Source organism: Pelophylax lessonae, assembly GCF_965119305.1.
Source record: "Pelophylax lessonae genome assembly, chromosome: 1".
In the NCBI taxonomy this organism is placed as follows: Eukaryota; Metazoa; Chordata; class Amphibia; order Anura; family Ranidae; genus Pelophylax; species Pelophylax lessonae.
In genome coordinates this window covers 276,245,233-276,265,099 of record NC_138768.1, presented here as the reverse complement: position 1 = coordinate 276,265,099, position 19,867 = coordinate 276,245,233, and the positions used below count along the sequence as shown (strand labels likewise).

Sequence of the window (19,867 nt, the reverse complement as noted above, 5' to 3'; positions counted from 1 at the left end):
CAACAATTTATCAAAAGAAAAACGGAATTTTTGTAAAATCTTACCTGTAAAATTCCTTTCTCTGAGTCCTCCGACAGTCGCCGCCCTCTTCATATTCGTCACAATGGGGTATTAGACTTTGCTCCGAAGGAGTAGCTAGGCAACAGAATATGTCAATATAAAAGTTTTAACATATCCCACCCCCAGGGGGTGGTCCCCTCAGTCAATACCCTCCCACTTCCTGTATCCATACTCCAGTTTCAGTGGAATAGCAGTAGAGAGTACAATCAACCCCAAAAGAGGGGCGGGGGCGGCGACTGTCGGAGGACTCAGAGAAAGGAATTTTACAGGTAAGATTTTACAAAAATTCAGTTTTCTCTTACGTCCTCCGACAGTCGCCGCCCTCTTCATATTCGTCACAATGGGGACGTCCCAAAGCAGTGCAAACATGAGGGGTGGGAAACGCAGCCGCGCCCCAGGCAACGCCGTCTCCACAGCAGAGAAAGGAACCTTACCAAAGGAAGGAAACCATCTGGGCAACGGAAAAAACTTGCTCAACAGAAGCAAAAAAATCCCAGGAAAACAAATAACCTAGGGATAACAACATGTATCCCAAACAGCCAAGAAGCCCATACAAGAGGCTCTAAGGAACTGCCGCACTAAGAACCTTGCGGCCAAAGGAAGCATCTGCCGATGCCTGAACATCCACTCTAGAATTTTGTGAAGGTGTGAACGGACGACCAAGTCGCCGCCTTACACACCTGGGCCACAGAAGCCCCATGACGACAGGCCCAAGACGTACTCAGAGATCTTGTAGAGTGCGCCTTCACAGGCACAGGGGGAACTTTCCCCTTCAAAGTATAGGCCTGTTCCACAGTCTGTCTGATCCATTTTGCAATGGTAGAGGCCGACGCAGCCAAGCCCTTCCGAGGTCCCTCAGGAAGGACAAACAAGGAATTCGACTTGCGGAAAGCTTCAGTCGATTTCAGGTAAACCCTAATCGCCCGAACAACATCCAAGGAATGCAGCTCCACCTCCTTCGGATGTTTGGGCTTCGCGCAGAGCGAAGGCAGGACAATGTCCTCATTGATATGAAAATCCGAAACTCTCTTCGGAAGAAAAGAAGGGTTGGGTCGCAAGACCACCTTATCCAGATGAAGGACCAAGTACGGAGACTTGCAGGACAAAGCCGCCAGCTCCGAAACCCTACGAGCCGAAGTTATCGCCACCAAAAAAGTGACTTTTTGGACAACGAGATCTTCCTGATCTGTTCAAAAGGAGCGTGTTGTAACACGGACAGCACAAGGTTCAAGTCCCAAGGAGGCAAGGGTGCCCTCCTAGGAGGGACCAGATGTCGCACCCCTTGAACAAAGGTACTAACCAAAGAGTTAGACGCTACAGGACGTTGAAAGAGAACGGCCAGCGCAGACACCTGACCCTTGACCGTAGCCAACGCCATACGCTGGTCGACACCCATCTGAAGGAAGGACAACACCCTAGACACAGAGTATGTGCGAGGTGAAAACCCCCTGGACTCACACCAGGCAAAATAGGCCTTCCAAGTACGGTGATAGACCTTCCCCGAGGAAGATTTCCTCGCGTTAATCAAAGTGTGAATGACCTCCGGAGAGAGACCCCTATCCTTCAGGACCTCGGTTTCAACAGCCAGGCCGTCAAAGCCAGCGACTGTAAAGCAGGATGGAATATCGGCCCTTGAGATAAGAGATCTTCCCGAAGAGGCAGACTCCAAGGAGCGTCGACCGCCAGGTTCACGAGATCCGCGTACCAAGACCGGCGAGGCCAGTCCAGTGCCACAAGAATCACCGTGTGTGGTTCCGAGTTCAACCTGCGAAGGAACCTGGGCAGCAATTGGATCGGCGGGAACGCATACAGCAGCCGATACTGGTGCCACGGGGCCACCAACGCGTCGGACGCGTCTGCCCGAGGATCGCGCGTCCTTGCCACGAACCTTTTTACCTTGTTGTTCAGACGAGACGCGAACAGGTCCACTTCCGGAAGACCCCACTTCGCGCACAACATCTGGAAGACAGCCGGGTGGAGAGACCATTCCCCCTGATCCAGGGCCTGGCGACTCAGATAATCCGCCTGCCAGTTCTCCACCCCCGGAATGTTTACCACCGATACCGCCGGGACATGAGTCTCGGCCCAAGAAAGAATGTCGGCCACTTCCCGAGCCGCTCGGGCACTCCTGGTGCCCCCTTGGTGATTGACGTAAGCCACCGCCGTGGCATTGTCCGTCTGCACCCGAACCGGACAGCCGCGCAGCCTGTCCGTCCAACGGTGAAGGCAGAGATTTATCGCACGCAACTCCAGAATGTTGATCGGAAGGGAGGATTCCTCCTCCGACCAAGTCCCCTGGGCGGACAGAACGCCCAGAACACCACCCCAGCCCGACAGGCTGGCATCCGTGGTGATCACCGTCCATGAAAGAGGACGAAAACGACTTTCCCCCCGACACCGCCGTGGACTGGAGCCACCACAGAAGATCCCTTCTGGTGCGACGGCTCAACGAAATCTGGACATCCAGAGACTGCGGACGCCCATCCCACTTGGACAGAATCTCCGCTTGGAGACCCCTCGTGTGAAACTGGGCAAAGGGAATTGCCTCGAAAGCCGAGACCATCAGACCCAGACACCGCATGCACTTCCGCAGGGATGAGCACGGAACGTCCCTGAGGGACTGGACTTCTCCCTGAAGAACCTTGATTTTGTTGTCCGGTAGGAAGACCTTCGCATGGACCGAGTCCAGGATCATTCCCAAATAGGGAAGACGAACCGTCGGACACAGCGTTGATTTTGGATAATTTATCGTCCAACCAAACTCCTGCAGAGTCTGCACCATGACAGACAGATCCTTCTCCAGACCCTGGCTGGTCGCAGATCGAACCAGAATGTCGTCCAGATACCCCAGGACAGAGATGCCCTGGGCCCTTAACAAGGCCAGCAGTGGCGCAAGCACCTTGGTGAAAACCCGCGGAGCCGAAGCGAGGCCAAAAGGTAACGCCACAAATTGGTAGTGATCCTCCGCAATGGCGAATCGAAGGTACCTCTGTGAACCTCGAAAATGGGGATGTGTAGGTACGCATCCTTCAGATCGATGGAGGCCATGAATTCCCCCGGAACCAGGGCAGCCACCACCGACCGCAGAGATTCCATGCGGAACTTGCGAACCCGTACAAAACGGTTTAGAGCCTTCAAGTCCAGAATTGGACGAACCTTGCCCTCCTTCCTGGGTACAGTGAACAGATTTGAATAGAACCCCCGAAATCTGTCCCGATGAGGCACCGGGACCACCACTCCCTGAGCTCTCAGGTCCCGCACCGCCAGGTGCAGATCCTGCAAACGCTCCGGAGACAGTTGAAGATTTGAGGGAAAAAATCTGCTCTCCGGCCGAGAGAGAAACTCGATCTTGTAACCGGATCGAACGATTTCCTGAACCCACCTGTCCCGAACACGGGCCAGCCAAGGTTGTAGAAAACCGAGCAAGCGTCCCCCCACCCCAGAACCGGGTGAGGGCGCCCCTTCAGGCCACACTGTTGTGGGCAGCGGATCTGGATTGGCCGGACTTCTGCTTACCCGTCCACGGCTTCTTTTGAGAGCCCTGATCTTTGAACGGTTTGCCCTTAAAGTGCGGCCGAAAGGCACGAAAGGACCCCTGAGAGGGCCGAAAGGAAGCATGCTTCTTACCAGGAGCCGACTTAGCCTTCTGGGATTGGGGCAAGAGCGTGCTCTTACCCCCAGTGATCCCCTTAATCAGAGTATCCAAGGATTCGCCAAACAGACGAGAACCGTCATAAGGGAGATTGGCTAAAGTCTTGCGAGAAGATTGGTCCACCGACCAACACTTCAACCAAACCAAACGGCGAGACAACACCGCCACACCGTGTACACGTGCGGCCAACGGGACCATATCCAAGTCCGCATCGCACAAATACATGACACCCTGATGGATTTGATCCACCATGTCCAATGTCGCCTGCGGGGCTGAGTCAGCCACCAAAACGCGTCTAAGCACCTGCGTCCCAACTCGTGACCGCCTGGGCCGCCATAAGGGAAGCAAACAGAGCTTTTAGCATAGAACCCATAATAGAATAGGTATGACGGGCAAGAGACTCCAGCCTCTTGTCTGTGGCATCCCGGAATACCGGGGTATCCTCAGCAGGAATCGCAGTGGACTTATTCAGAACCGCGATCGCGTGATCCACAGGAGGTGGTACACACCAACGCTCGTCAGTAGCGGGCGTGAAAGGATAACGCAGTTTAAACCTACTGGGTACCGCAAAAGGTTTGCGAATATTACGCCATTGTTCCTTAACGGCGCTCTGAAAATCATCAGTGCAGGGAAAAACCTGCGATGTTTTGCGCCTTCTCTTTGTCCCATAAGCTGCCAAAGCAGCTGGCGGACACGGTTCATCCTGCAAGCGCAGCGTTTGCTTGATGGAAGCAACCAAGTCATCCATGAGTGCAAGCTCTTCAGACGAGCCAGGGGGAGAATTATCCATCCCTTCAACCTCAGCCTCCACCTCGGACCCCACAAGATCCAGGGAGGAACGGGACCCCGACAAGGAGACCCCGGCCATATCAGCCCCCGCACCATCACCCTCTGAACCAGAGGAAATTGAAACTCTGGACCTCTTTGTGGATTGAGCAGCCACCAACATTTGCACCTGGGCAGCAAGATTAGCCACAATCACAGTCAAATCCCCCCCTGGGGGAGAAACAGCAGTCCCCTGGCTATCCACCAATGTGGCAGGAAATTTGCCCTCCTGAGAATCCATTGCCCCACAAAACTTATGCTGACAAGAAAGGGTTAACTGCCCCCTTAACAAGCGCGGCGAGCGCAGCCCACCGCCACACGCACAAGCCTAATGAGACCCCCACAGGGATAGCACAGAAAACAGGCAATGGATACAGGCAGATAGAAAAGTTAAAAACCTGAGGGGACCCCTGTAGTAGCTGCTGCTTCGATTGGTGCACATCAGGAAAGAGGAAGTGATGCAATCAGGGCGCTCTTGTAAAGCCTATGAGAGGCTACAAGAAAATGGCCGCCCGCATTGAAAACATGCGGCCGGGGCGATGCAGGCAAAATGGCGGCGCTTGGCGCCGAAAACGCCGCTCCCCCGCTCTGCGATGTAACAACATCACCCATGTAAAAATCAACATGGCAGGTCGCCGCAGCGACCGCTGTACAGTGCCCCCAACATGACCAAAGGCATGCCCCACAGCACACAGTGCTTCACACATTAACAGGCAGACACACAGTGCCACACAGCCCCCCCTCCTGCAGCCCACAGCGAGCAGGCAGACTGACAGGGAGCCAAATAGTGCGAATAGAGGCAGGTTACACAGTCCCAGACTGACACCCCTCCCCGACAGACAGGTCCCCACATAAGTACACTTACCTTCTAATGACGCGGGGGACCCGCACAGGCGAACAAACCGCAGCACATGAGGCAGGGAGAGTCACATCCAGGACGCACGAAACCAGGGTTAAGAAACCACACAGCGTCCAGTGAGGTAGCCACCTCACCAAGCATCCCTGCACCGAACAGGGATGGGTCGTTCACTGTGCCAGGAGCGATACCTGGCTGAACGCTCGATGGCAGGCCGGGAAAACCACTGACCCACAACCTGCGACCAGGGGGATCAGCCCGAGTCCCAGCCCGCACAAATCCTCTTCATCAGAAGAACTAACGCTGACAAAATGAACAGCTAAGCAAACAGAGAGAAAAAACTCAAACAAAATCAAAAAAAGAATAGAGAAAAGGCTGAGACAAATGCCCCAGCATAGAGACATCCAGCTACTCCTGACAAGCTAGACATTGAAACTGGAGTATGGATACAGGCAGTGGGAGGGTATTGACTGAGGGGACCACCCCCTGGGGGTGGGATATGTTAAAACTTTTATATTGACATATTATGTTGCCTAGCTACTCCTTCGGAGCAAAGTCTAATACCCCATTGTGACGAATATGAAGAGGGCGGCGACTGTCGGAGGACGTAAGAGAAAGAAGCAATTTAACTGGTTATCATGCTAAAATGTTATGCTTTCTGCACTATAATATTGTTCTACTTAACTGGGAGTATTGGTTTGAAAGTGTAGTAGTAGTGTCTGTCCACTGCATAACTGCTAGAAAAAAAGAATAGACATAGTAGACAGTGGACTACTGCTGCAGAATGCCACTCACTGCTGCAATAATTTTAAATCACAACTGCAGTAGTGATTTAAAATTATTGCAGTAAGTGGCATTCTACTGCAGCAGTAGTCCACTGGCACTGACTCCAATCCACTGTCTATTTCTTTTTTCTAGCAGTATTGCACTAACTGCTCTGGTTGCAATGAGTGCCATACTATGCAGAGGTAGTCCTCCACTGACTAGTCCAATCCACTGTGACATGTATAACTGTTGCCTTGCTTTTTTTCCTAGCAGTTTTGCACTGACTGCACACTGCAGTAGTTGCAGCGAGTGGCATACTGCAGAGGTAGTCCTCCACTGACTCCAGTCAAATCCACCGTGTATGTGTATTTATTTTATGTAGCTGTTGCTTACCTTTTTTTTTCTAGCAGTTTTGCACTGACTGCACTGCAGTAGTTGCAGTGAGTGCCATACTCAGGTAGTCCTCCACTGACTCCAGTCCAATCCACTGTGACAGCTGTAGCCTTGCTCTTTTTCTAGCAGTTTTGCACTGACTGCACACTGACTCCAGTCCAATCCACTGTGTATGTGTATTTATTGTGTAGCTGTTAGCTAGTAGTGAATTAAAGATAGAGCAGCGAGTGAGTCCACTACTGCAGCACTTTATTATGCATTAATGCACAATCAGATGATGTGAAATGCAAATGTCCCTGCAAGTGCACTTTTCATGCAGTTAAGGTGTGAAGAATGTTAAAAATGGTAATAAAGATTAACATATTTAAGAGATTTGGGTCTTTTTTTGCATACATTTACATGTGTGAAAATATCGGCCAATACCGATATGCGATCGGCAAAATATCAGCAACGAAAAACCAATATCGGTCGATCACTAGTCAACACCTCCATAGGGGTTTGTTTTGCTGTCTGTACCCCTGTTCAGAAGATTTCAACCCACTTTCTGTCCCCATGTCAACTATTTTGAAAATTTTGGGTTGTTGTGGAAACAAGGATTAGTGATAAAGCTTCAGTGGAGACATATTTATCCCATGAGAACGCTTAGAGGAGTGAATTTCTCTTCCTAGGGGTAGATTTCTCCTCACTTCCTGTTGTCTCTCGCCATTTGCAAGTCAGGTGTTTGTAACCTGGGGACCACTTGTACTGCACAACACCTTTACCTTATGTTTTAGGTGGGAGGGGGAAGGTGCTCTGTAATCCTAAAACACTTCTTGTCCTAGGGGGGGGAACAACACTGCTCTTCTAAAGATGGATTGTGAGTGTTGTCACCCTAAAGCCCTGTTCATGTCTGTAAATGCAAGGAAAACATGCTCCTAGTGCTATTTTTTTGACATCCCAAAACACAGGTAGCCGTCACATGGAAAAATGGTGCTGTGCCAAATACATGATGGGGGGGGAAGCATTGCTCAGATGGGAACAGGGCCTAAGACAAGTGCGTTTCTGGCAGGACGACCAAGTGGAGGGAAAAAAAAAAAACACCAATGTAGCCACTCCAAGGACTTAAAACTTCACATTGTTTTTGGGTTAAGTTATGCTTAAAGAGGAACTTCAGTTAAAGACCAAAAAAATCCCTGCAGCAGCCACAGATGCGATGACATTCAGGGAATTCATTTCTAAAAATAGGCAGTATTTTTTATGCACTTCCTTAATAGTACGCTGCTCACCTGTGCGGGCCATTTTAGTAAGGGCAGGTAAAGCCAGTGGCTGTTCCTTCAGGGATATGCATAACAGTCACTTCCAGTTCTGACCATACAGTGATGGAAGTCACAATCTCCAAAGCTGCAATTGAACTGACCTGATTTTTGCAGCCGTCTCATGCAGGTGGCAAAGACTCCTGGGATTTGGGATGTAGATATCCCTGGAGTCAACAGGAGAACACTAAGCAATTCACTTAGGTGATCACAGCCGGAAGTAGAGGTAAATGAAATAAATTATGGTATATAGAGATCTAAAATGTTTTTATTTATTGCCATCAGTGGTATAGCAGGGAAAAGTATTCCAAGAGTATTTTTTTTAATTTTTAAAGTTAAAATTCTACTTTACCCCTTTATGCCTAACTGTAAAAGAAATCTTAATACCCAAGCCCAATTTTGTACCTTCGACATGTTAGTAAAACTACATATCACCACAACTACTTTGTGCATCCAGGTGGATTATGCCTTTTTTTTTTATTCAGGACAAACTGAGCTTTCATTTTGTGGTAAATCGAAATGTATTAGTTTTTTTTTTTTAATGTACCTGTATATTTCTTGCTACTACCATCACCTACCACCAAAGAACCCAAAATAAATTCTCCTGCTCCTGAAGATCTTAGCAATACCACATATGTGTATGTTAGTTGTGGTTTGTACCCCGTAATACCCAACACAGGACACCAAAAAAACTACACCTTTTCTTGACCCAAACACCAAACTAGATCTGTTTTAATTTTTCTTTCTACACACTTTTCTCTCTGCAAAGACAGAAAGATATAGTGAGTGTAGCTCTCATTCAGTCACGGACAGAAAACAGGGCAGGCTTCAGTGACTGATCACCGATAGCCAATCAGAGGCTATCACAGCGATCAGGTGACCCGGAATCAGCCGATCCAGGTCCTGATAGTTCGAATAGGGCTCTCTGAGACCTCAGTCTGTGCTAGGAGCACACTGTGGCACGCTCCCAACACAAACTGAGATACGCAATTATGCAGCCCCATGGGGAAAAAAAAGCCCAGTCCAGTGGGGCTGCATATTTGTGTTACGACAGCACCAAGAGCTTAAACATTCACCCAAAACATTTTTTAAATATCTGCTGCAAGCCGATAACATTACTTGACCCAGCAGATACAAAGCCATACCTTTAAAAAGGAGAAATATGGGCAAGGCTTTTTTGGTCATAATTCTATGGATCACAGGAGTACAGTTTGGTCTACACTCCTGTGACCAGTTTTCAGCAGACAGCGGGGTGAAGCCTGCTGTTGCTGATGTCACTTAGCTGGTCCAGGCACCAGATTGATCCCAACTTTACAGTTGGAATCAACACAGATGCCTGGACCAGCCTCTCTCAGCAGGCCAATGGGAGACTGAGCCAGTCACTCCTGTCCCCTTCACAGCCTGGCACTCCAGTGAGCACTGGAGGGGCAGAACAGAGCCACTGGATCTCTGCTCACTGAAGACTGAAAATTGAGTGATCAAAAGGCTGTGATCTCTCAGTTCAGTCTTGAAGCACCAGGGGACTGATGCATCTATACCTAGGCAAGTAAATTTTTTTTTTTTTAACCCATACTTCTCATGCAGGTTTGCCATCAACTATACAATAGCACTGCACTACTTTGTGAAGATGGCTATTATCGCATCCACACCATATGGTGAAAATCACATCGCACCACACCATGGTGCAGAACCTTTTTTGGTCTGCACTGGAATTGGATTGCATAGGTATGAACACCCATGCAATCCAAGTTTGCACTGTGAACCAATCTGGGGGTGTCATTAATTTTACATTGACACCTGCAATGTTTTTCAGATGTCAGTGTGAACCACCAGCAATTCAGGTGTGATGCAAGCAAATCGTGCTGGTTCCCTCATTGCACAAGTGTGAATCCAGCCTTAATCCAATTTAGTTGAAAGCTGTAGCATAGGCAGGACACGGATTTGTAAAAAGAAACATTTAATGTTAGAAAACCATAGAAAATAAATAGTTTCTTTTTTTCCTCACAAACTTTATAACCATTAAGGAGTGAACATACATAAGAAATAAATCTCAGTAACAAAAGATACAGAGGAGTAACGTGGAAAGGAGTTGTTCCCTTCAGTCATTACACTTTCAAAATATTTGCATAGTCCATTTCTTTTAGGAATTTAACCCGATTTAAACAACAGAATTGCAACTTGGCCCAAGTAGAAATAAATGAAATGCTTGGTCTCATGTGTGACGTAGCTGCCAAAGTTTCTGCCCACAATGCAGTGCCATGTAGGGTTATATTTCTTGTCAAATTCCTAGGAAGAAAAACAATTTTGGGTCAATATATGTCACTGAAAATTCACAATTTAAATACACTGCAAAAAGAACAACTTATCAAAGATGTCAGAGAAGTGAACCAAATAGTCGTTATAGGTTAATTAGTACAAAATGATGATTCTGGGCATTGCAGCTGCCAAACAATCTTCCATTAAAAATGGATGTGAATCTAGATGGTTGCCAAGTCACACTGCACCCCAGGCCTGTCTTCAGATTCATAAGCACAAGAAATAAGTAAACATTTCATTAAAATAGGAGATTCAAACAGTATGTGCTTAAAGCATTCATAACCGGTTTACTGTCTTTGTTGGCAAGGGGTTTACCCTGTGGCTTTTCTGGCCTGCGGTAGACCTATAGCATTCCCACCAACATTAAAATCCAGGTTGCGATTATGCTGTACACTATACAAACTGATTGTATGGATACAGCCTTTTAGATTTAATAAAACTAATTTGAAGTCAAACCTAACAATCCATTTCATTTGCATCTAATCAGGCAGGTCAGTGCCCTACATAGCTGACTGCAGATCTAAAGATTTAGTTCTACCATCAACTACGCAATTCAAGGGCCTGCCTAAATTGATAACTAGAGACTAAAGCCTGGTACACACCTAAGTTTTCTTAGTTCAACCCAACAGGCTGAAAAAAAAAAAAATAAATAAAATCGCTGTAGTAACAAACTGTTTGGTTCAGCGATCTTCCCCACTGTCTTACTGTGTTCTGACAGGGGGGCCACCCCCCCCCACTAATACATACTGGTCAGCACTCGGCTGCCAGTTTTCCAGAATGGCTTCAGCCAGTCGCAAGATCAGGCTTAAAGTCTGCTGGTTTCTACTGTACTGGCTGATTTTGGACGATAATTGGCTTGTTTGTACCTGGCTTAAGGGGCTGTCCTCATATTGCAGTTTGGTAAAAACATTGTACAAAAGGTTGTTATATAGTCCCCTACAGGCCAAGGCTGGCATCCTCAAAAGCCATTCAAAGAAGCCAATCAGGAAGAGACAGACTCCCCATAAAATATTTCAGCTTAGAATTAGGACACTTTGCAGGAAAGCAAAGTCTGAATATAGACACCTCCAAACACCCACCCTAGAATGCCACCAGTGGCTGCTTTTTGGCTAAATAGTATGGCATGGAGGCAAAGCTTTCCATACACATGTAATTCAGTGTGCAGTTGCTCAGCATTGTTTTTTATACACCTGACTTACTTAGACTAAGTTCCACCTTTTCATTTAAAAAAAAAAAATTACAAAAGAATTTGGCCCTTTTTACATGGGCTTTCCGATCAGGTCTGCCTGTCAGTTTTTCAGGCGGACCTGATCGGATGCTACATTCACCCCTATGGGGCAGCTGACACCCGCTGCTGTCCTATCTGAAATCCAGATGGATTATAACCCTATGTTCCATCTGTCCAGCAGATTGGAGGAAAAGGGACAGGCGGTCTGTTTTCATCCAATCTCTTAATAGAGAGTGGTGCTCTGACAGTACCGTCTCAGCTCAGTGAGCGGAGATGACCTGTCATTCGCCTGCTCAGCAGGGATTGGTCGATCGATCCCCCGTTGAGCTAAATGGAGTCTGCCAGCTTTAACATCTGTATGAAAGGACCCTTACAGAGCACTTCATTTGTCCACTTTTTCATTAAAAGACACTATGCTGTTAGGGGCCCAGTACATTAAACACCAGGCAGTTGTCAAATAGTATTTTAAGGACTTCCCAGTAGGCCCCAAAGCCCAATGTTCTATGAGAATGCTGCTACCCATCAGATTGCACAACGGAAGAAACGGAAGGCCCCCCCCCCCCCCCAAAAAAAAAAAAACACTTACTGCGCATGCGTGATACGTTCCGCCATGCATTCCAAATACTTCATGATCTGACAGGTAGTGGTAATGTGATACTACACCCAAGTGAATATCGTACTACACTCAGCTACGTCTTGAATGTCTACGTATTTTTAGCAAAAAGTGTGCGTACATAAATATTGTATATTGACATCTGTGCTGCAGTTTTGATGTTCTTTTTTAAAGAAGTTGGATGCGAGCAGTAGGAAGGTGGCAGAGGCCATGCTGGTACACCCTGCACTGCTCATCTCTAACACTTTATGCTTTCAAAAAGTAACATCCAAACAGCATCACAGATATCAATACACCATATTTATGTATCCGCTCCCTTTATTGCCGAAATTGCTCTGAAATGAAAGACATAGCTGGGGGTAGTAAGATGTCCGCATGAGTCTTTCAGATTACCGCCACCCATCAACATGCATGCGCAGTAAATATTTTTGGTCTAACGTCACTTCCATTGCACAATCTGATGGATAGCAGCATTCAGATAGAACACTGCCACAAAACCACTGAAGCGATCAGCCATGTCCTGCCCAAGTTCCAGGATGCACCAGATATTTGACAGAAAAGGTTTGGGGGTGTTCCACGTATACTGTAAGAGCTGCTGCCTCCACTAAAACACTAGGTAGGGTCCATATGAAAAAAAAAAAAACTAAAGGAAATAGTGGGCGTGGCACTGCTCTGCAAGTGTGAGTTTAAACTGCTAGTGCACCTCTTTCATCTAATACTCCATTTGATAAAATAACTATTTCCGATATTTGATGCCGTTCCCATTATCAGTCTCACTTTCATGTCCCAAACCCACACATGTGCAGTGTGATCTCCCTACCCTTTAACAGTGCTGCATCACAAGCCAGCATCTAAGGTTTAAAGAGTTCCAGGACTGATCAGGTCAGTGGGAATTTTGATGGCAGGCTTTGGGGTTATCAGTCAGGGAATATTAAAGCATTTGTAAAGGATATTTTATTTAATAAATTACACACTTCTCCGCTCTGAGCAATCGTATTGAACAGAGCAGCCCAAACCCCCTCTTCTGCATCTGCCCCCAAAGCACCTTGCTATGTGGGCACACATGCCAACTTGACTCAAGCCGGGGTGCGTGTGTCCATAGACAGTGGCTTGGCCCCACCCCTTGCTCACAAGATTTGATTGACAAGAGTAGGAGTCAATGGCTCCTGCTGCCTCAGACCGCTTGATCAAGAGAGAACCTTGGCAAGTATTTAAAAAGAGGTGAGGAGGGCAATACAACTCCTGTGACATTTACCTTAATGCAGGAAACGCATTAAGGTAAAAAAAAGGTCTTAGGTTATTTTAGCTTTACTTCTATGGATCACAGTTCATTCTGCACTCCTGTGATCTGTTTTTAGCTGACAGAACAGAGTTGGAGACTGACAGTCCCCAGCTCTCTGTTTAAGCAATGTTAAGAATCATTAACCGGTTGCCGACCTCCACAAGTAAAGTACATATACTGCGGCGGTCAGCCCCGGCCAGGCAAAGTGACATACCGGTACGTCACTAGCATGGGAGCCAATAGAGGGCGAGCGCCGCCGGAGGCGCGCCCCCGCCTCGGCTCGTTCACGGACACCTCTGTGTGTGTGACCGGCGGACCCGATCATCCGCTGTGAAGGGAGAAAGGCAGAGCGGCTAATGTAAAAGCCACCTGTCATTCTTCCCTGTGTAAAAGCACAGATTCAACGGTCCTGCTATGTAGGACCGTCGATCTGTGCTGTTACACACAGCCACATCCCTGCACAGTAAGAAGCACGCCCCTAGGGACACACATAGTCACTGCATCTCTAATAAAGTTAACCCCTTCCCTGCCAGTGTCATTTTTACAGTAACAGTGCATATGTATAGCACTGATTACTGAGTAATGTCACTGGTACCCCCAAAAGTGTCAAAAATGCCAGTCAAGGCATCTGTCCGCCGCAATGTCGCAGGCCCGTGGGGAAAAAAAAAAAAAAAAAAAAAAAAAAGCACAGGTGATCAAATACCCCCAAAAGAAAGCTCTATGTGTGGGGAAAAAAAAAAAAAAAAAAAAAACACATCAAATTTGTTTAGGTACAGCGTCGCACGACCGGGCAATTGTCCGTCAAAGTCATGCAGTGCCGAATCGCGAAATACCCCCTGGTCAGAAAGAGGGTAAAATCTTCCGGGCTTAAGTGGTAAAATGCTCCGTTAAGTGCAGAGCTGGCAGGGGACAGATGCTGCATCAGATTGATGCTGCATCCACCTAGGGGAGAATACATTTTCTTTTCCTAAACCACATACTTCTCTTTTAGAAAACTAAGGACACCATTTTAAAACCAAAATGTTTTTAGTGCACTGGGTCAAGTAGACAGCCAAGCGTATTTTAGTAAAAAGGGTGAACTTGGGCTTTAACAGTAGGTTCATTTCTTCAAGCAATCCATTTACATATCGTAAACCTGTGAGCCATGTCTTACCAACAGCATCCACTAAGCTTGGATGCACATACTATGGTTTGCATGCATCTCACTTATACCTAGAAAAGCCAGAATTCATACTGTCGTCAAGTCTGGCAGATAACTGTTCAATAGTCAATACTGCTAGTTACTGGCTTAGAAAATTGCAATGGATGAAGTAGTCAGCTTTTCTATCCACTATTACTATATATTATTACGTGAGTTGCACCGTGCACATGCCCAGAGGAATACATCCACTAAAGCCGAGTTGTCCGTGCAGAGCAGACTTGCTGTGGTATTTTCCAGAACAGCCAAGCCACACGTTATCTACAGCGGATTCAGTTACATTGTCTAACAAACAGGTAGGGGTGGCAGACTGGGAAACGTGATCTGACAGAAAGTGACTATGTTTTCACCTCCTCCTACTAATTAGGCAGGTCATGAGACAGCTCACCTTCTTGATGTGGGCAGCGATGTCCTTCTCGATGTTGTACTTCTCCAGGGCCTGGGTGGCACACTCCACCGCATCCTGCTGCATCTCCTCCGACATGTCAGCATTCTTAATGACGGCTTTCCTCTCACTCATGGTGGCCTGAGAAAACAGACAAGGGAATCTCTAGGAGGGGGGTGCTACAAGACTTGTACTCACCCCACATCATACACACACATATACAATGATATATATATATATATATATATATATATATATATATATATATATATATACACACACACACACACACACACACACACACACACATACATACATACACACACATACACACACTAATATAATACATACATACACACCCACACATAAAAATTAATAAATCAGCTAAAGACTCTGATAATTATGAGGGGCCCCCAGAGCCCACCTCTGCCCTCAGCAGCAACAGGAGAGGTAACCTCACTATATATTATTAGAAGGCTCTACCATTCCCTCCTGGGAAAAACGTGCTTCAGCTTTCCAGAAGTTTCCCCTTAAAGCGAGCCCATGCCTGACCCCCCTAAACAGCACTTGCCCGCCCTCTCTAGTCAGCCTTCACCCCCCATCTCCTATGCTGGACTCCGGCTCCCTATACTCACAGTGTTCCCGGTGTTCTCTCTCCAGTCACCGCGTTGTCCCACACACTGCAGCTTGGCGCCTTGGGGCGGCTCTATTACTTACTTCCACGCTTTCCCACGCGTCATCTGATTGGTCCGTAGCTCACCCACACGTTCAGTCATTGGCTTTCCCCTGCGACCTCTCCTGGCTCTTTCTTCGGCGTTTTGTTTCATCCCATAATGCGCCGCGGTCTGGGCGTCTGTTTCCATAGAAACAAGTTCTGCGACGGGCTGTCTCATGCCCCAGGCGGCGTCTCCTTGGGAACAGAGCATCTTGTAAGGAGGGGTGCGGGCCAGGTGTCGCTGGGTTACTCAGGTAAACGCTAACAAGGGCTGAATGATGACACTTGTTATTGTTACAACTTAAGAGGCTCATTTAGCGGCCCATTAAGCTCATTCTTCGATTACTACACTGGCTCCTGCATTTTGTACAGGGTAGTTAATAATCTTAGTCATGTTCGTTGGCATTTCAGTGGCCATATGCTGGCATGTTTGCTTTTTTTTTTTTCAAAAAGTACATCAGTGTTTTATATGCCACCTACACTCACCAGCCACTTTATTAGGTACACCTTGATAGTAGGGTTGCCACATCATCCCTTTAATCAGGGTTCCTCAAACTATGGCCCTCCAGCTGTACAGGAACTACAATTCCCATCATGCCTATGAATGTCAGAGTTTTACAATGCCTCATGGGATGTGTAGTTCTGCAACAGCTGGAGGGCTGTAGTATGAGGATCCCTGCCTTTAAACCAGGACACATATGAATTACACAGGTTCTGGGGCTATATAATGCACATAAGGTACATGAACAACCTCGTGGTAGTGCGCAATGACATGAGAGCCCATGGGACTTTTCCAATGGATATTTGGATTTTTCTCGTTCATCTGAGGAAATATAGAAATATAGCCCTATCTATTGTGACCGACATAAGGGGATGTGTATAGTGGGGTACTTATTTCTCCCCCAACCCCACGGGATGACTATCTTACCCATAATTGGACAAACCTCCTTGAGGGAGCTCTTTTTATGCATCGAGATCTCACACATACCTTGCCATACTTTATTTGGATACGCATGGTAGATCATCATAAGACTTATATCAGATGGTTGTCCTATAATACGATCCCGGCGCCCGCCCAGGGAACAATCCTTGTATGTGTACCACTATAGATGAGTACTATAGGAGTCTTTGTAGCCCTGAGGAAGCGATTGGTGAAATGCGTTGGCATTGAAGACCCCTATCATATAGTGCTCATCATACTAGCCACCAGACACTTCCCTCCCCTGACCTTCAGGGACTGTTTTTATACAATTGTTATTGTGTATTGTTTTATCTATTTTGTGATACAATAAAATATGCATTTTTTCTAAGTCATGAATATCCCTCTGTCTGGCCTGCACAGTCCGATTCTTTCTCTTTTTTCTTACAATGCACATAAGGCACTAAGTAAGTTTAATTACCACCTTAATCAGCCACAGAACCTGTGTAATTAACCTCTTCCCACCCGCCCGCCCGCCACCTTTTTACTGTGGCAGTGTGGCCCTCCTGCGCACACCGATGTAGACCTACATCAGTCGCGCGCCTGCAGCTAGGGGGCGAGCGTGCGCCGACGCGCTCCCGCCCCCACTCGGCAGTGGGGAAGCCGATGCACGGGGCATATTCTATATAGGATCACTTCTATATAGGATCACAGGTCTCTATCATCATTTTACAAGCCACGCCCCCCCCCCCCACAGTTAGAATCACTCCCCTAAGCTCACATTTAACCCCTTGATCACCAACAATGTTAACCCCTTCCCTGCCAGTGTCATTATTACAGTACCAGTGCATATTTTTAGCACTGATTACTGTAGTAATGTCACTGGTGCCCCCATAAGTGTCAAAAATGTCAGTTAGGGGTCCGATCTGTCCGCCGCAATGTCGCAGTCCCGCAACAAATCACAGATGGCCGCCATTACTAGTAAAAAAAAAAAAAATGACATAAATCTTTCCCGTAGTTAGTAGACACAATAACTGTTACGCAAACCAGCCAAAATACGCTTATTGCGTTTTTTTTTTTTTTTACCAAAAATATGTAACAGAAAACAAATTGGCCTTTAAATGTTAAAAAAAAAATTGTTTTTTACATTTTTTTTATTGGGAATGTTATATAGCAGAATGTAAAAAATATTGTTTTTTTTTTTCAGAATTGTCGCTCTTTTTTTGTTTATAGCGCAAAAAATAAAAATTGCACAGGTGATCAAATACCACCAAAAGAAAGCTCTATTTGTGGGGAAAAAGGAAATCAATTTTGTTTGGGTACAGCATAGCATGACTGCGCAATTGTCCGTTAAAATAACGCAGTGCCAAATCGCAAAATATGGCCTGGTCATTAAGGGGGAAAACCTTCCGGTCCAGAAGTGGTTAAAGAGGAATTCTAGTCGTTTTTTTTTTTTTTTTCTCTAAAAGAACACCCTCACAATGGTCACAGCTTACATAATCCATTCTGACATATGTAGTAAATGTAGTCTTTTATGGTATATAATGATGCACTTTACTCACTGTATTTTCTGTAACAAGCACAGTCCCATCTTCAGTATGGGCATCTGAGGCCCGCTTGTAGCTCCTTCCAGGATACAGGGCTGCTGGCTACCCAGCATGCACCTACCGGTCGCGCGCATGTGCAGCCCGTGCAAAGCGTGGCTCTCTCATTGAAATACCCCAATGCTAGGTTGCCCATTGAAGCTGCTCCTAGGATTAATGACACTTACATCCCAGGAGCCAGCGAGATATGACATACCTCGCCGCAGCGAAGTCCAGTAGAAGTGGACCTATTTAATGTGCAAAAAAGGTAACATGCTTTGTAAAAAAAAAAAAATCTGATCATTAATGTGACTGTGATCTGCAATGCGGGGGCCGAACTTTAAAAATTGGATGGAACTCTGCTTTAATATGTGTCTTGGAATAAAGGGATGAGGTGGCAACCCTACTTGATAGTAGCGGGTTGGACCCACTTTTGCCCTCAGAACTACCTAAGTCTCGGTTCACACTAATGCGATGTGGGAAACCAACAAGATTTGCTGCGTTTCTCCGCATTGCATCGCACTCTAAGGAATCACACGGCACCCATGCAATCTGCTGAGGATGTCAATGTTATCTTAACGACACCCTGAAACAGATGGCAAAATGCAGTGCGATTGACAGAATCGCATCGCGACGACACCCTGAAACAGATGGCAAAATGCAGTGCGATTGACAGAATCGCATCGCGACGACACCCTGAAACAGATGGCAAAACGCAGTGCGAATCTCAGAATGGCATTGCGGTGACACCCTGAAACAGATGGCAAAACGCAGTGCGATTGCCAGAATGGCAACTCAACAACACCCTGAAACAGATGGCAAAACGCAGTGAGATTGCTAGAATAGCATCGCAACGACATCTTGAAACAGATGGCAAAAGGCAGTGCGATTTCCAGAAACGCATTGCATGGGTCTGAACACCCATGCCATGTGATTCAGGTGCAGGAGAAAAAGAGGGTCCTGCACCATTTTGGTGTGGATGCGATGCGATTTCAGCCATACAAAATGTTGGCATTTCAGTGCACAAACATCACATCACATGCAGTGTTTTCCCATGAACCAATGTGAACCCAACCTTAAAGTGATAATAAAGTCTTGGGTTTTTTGTTTAAAAATAACAAACGTTATATTTAGTTGCTCTGTGAAGTGGTTTTGCACAGAGCAACCCCGATCCTCCTCCTCTCAGGGCCTTGTCGTTTCTCCTGGCCCCTCCCTCCTGCCGAGTGTCTCCACAGCAAGCAGCTTGCTATGGGGGCACCCAAGCCGAACTTCTGCTCTGTGTGTCCATTCACACACGGAGCCACCGCTTGGCCCCTTCCCCTCTCTCTCCTCATTGGCTCACTGGCTTTGATTGATAACAGCGGGAGCCAATGGTGCTCATTGCTGTCTCAGCCAATGAGGAGGGAGTGTCCAGGTGCACATCACTGGATCGAGATGGGGCTCAGGTAAGTATGTGGTGGGGCTGCTACACACAGAAGGTTTTTTTTTTTTTTTTATCCTAATGCATAGAATGCATCAAGATAAAAAACCTTGAGCCTTTAGAACCACTTTAATTCCTCGTGGCATAAATTCAACAAGGTGTTGGAAAAAATCCTCAGAGATTTTGGTCCATATTGACATGATAACAGTTGCTGCAGATTTGTCAACTGCACATCCATGATGCGAATCTCCCGTTCCACCACATCCCAAAGGTGCTCTATTGGATTGAGATCTGGTGACGGTGTAGGCCATTAGAGTACAGTGACCTCGGTGTCATGTTTAAGAAATCAGTGGTGAGATGATTTT

General features: G+C 46.8%; 1 protein-coding gene across 1 annotated transcript; it reads right to left on the bottom strand.

Moving 5' to 3' along the window:
- Positions 1-9,831: 9,831 nt before the first annotated feature.
- Positions 9,832-15,592, bottom strand: DYNLL1 (dynein light chain LC8-type 1). The gene is made up of 3 exons (XM_082254882.1): positions 15,501-15,592; positions 14,869-15,006; positions 9,832-10,129 (listed from the first exon to the last, which is right to left on the bottom strand). Exons 2-3 carry the CDS (start codon positions 14,998-15,000, stop codon positions 9,992-9,994), a joined length of 270 nt encoding a protein of 89 aa, XP_082111008.1. The 5' UTR covers positions 15,001-15,006; positions 15,501-15,592; the 3' UTR covers positions 9,832-9,991.
- Positions 15,593-19,867: the final 4,275 nt, after the last annotated feature.

Coding starts and splice junctions, on each gene's coding strand:
- DYNLL1 (XM_082254882.1), bottom strand. CDS start 15,000: ATGAGTGAGAGGAAAGCCGTCATTAAGAATGCTGACATGTCGGAGGAG. Junction 10,130..14,868: donor TCGCTGCCCACATCAAGAAG/GTGAGCTGTCTC, acceptor TTTTCTTCCTAG/GAATTTGACAAGAAATATAA.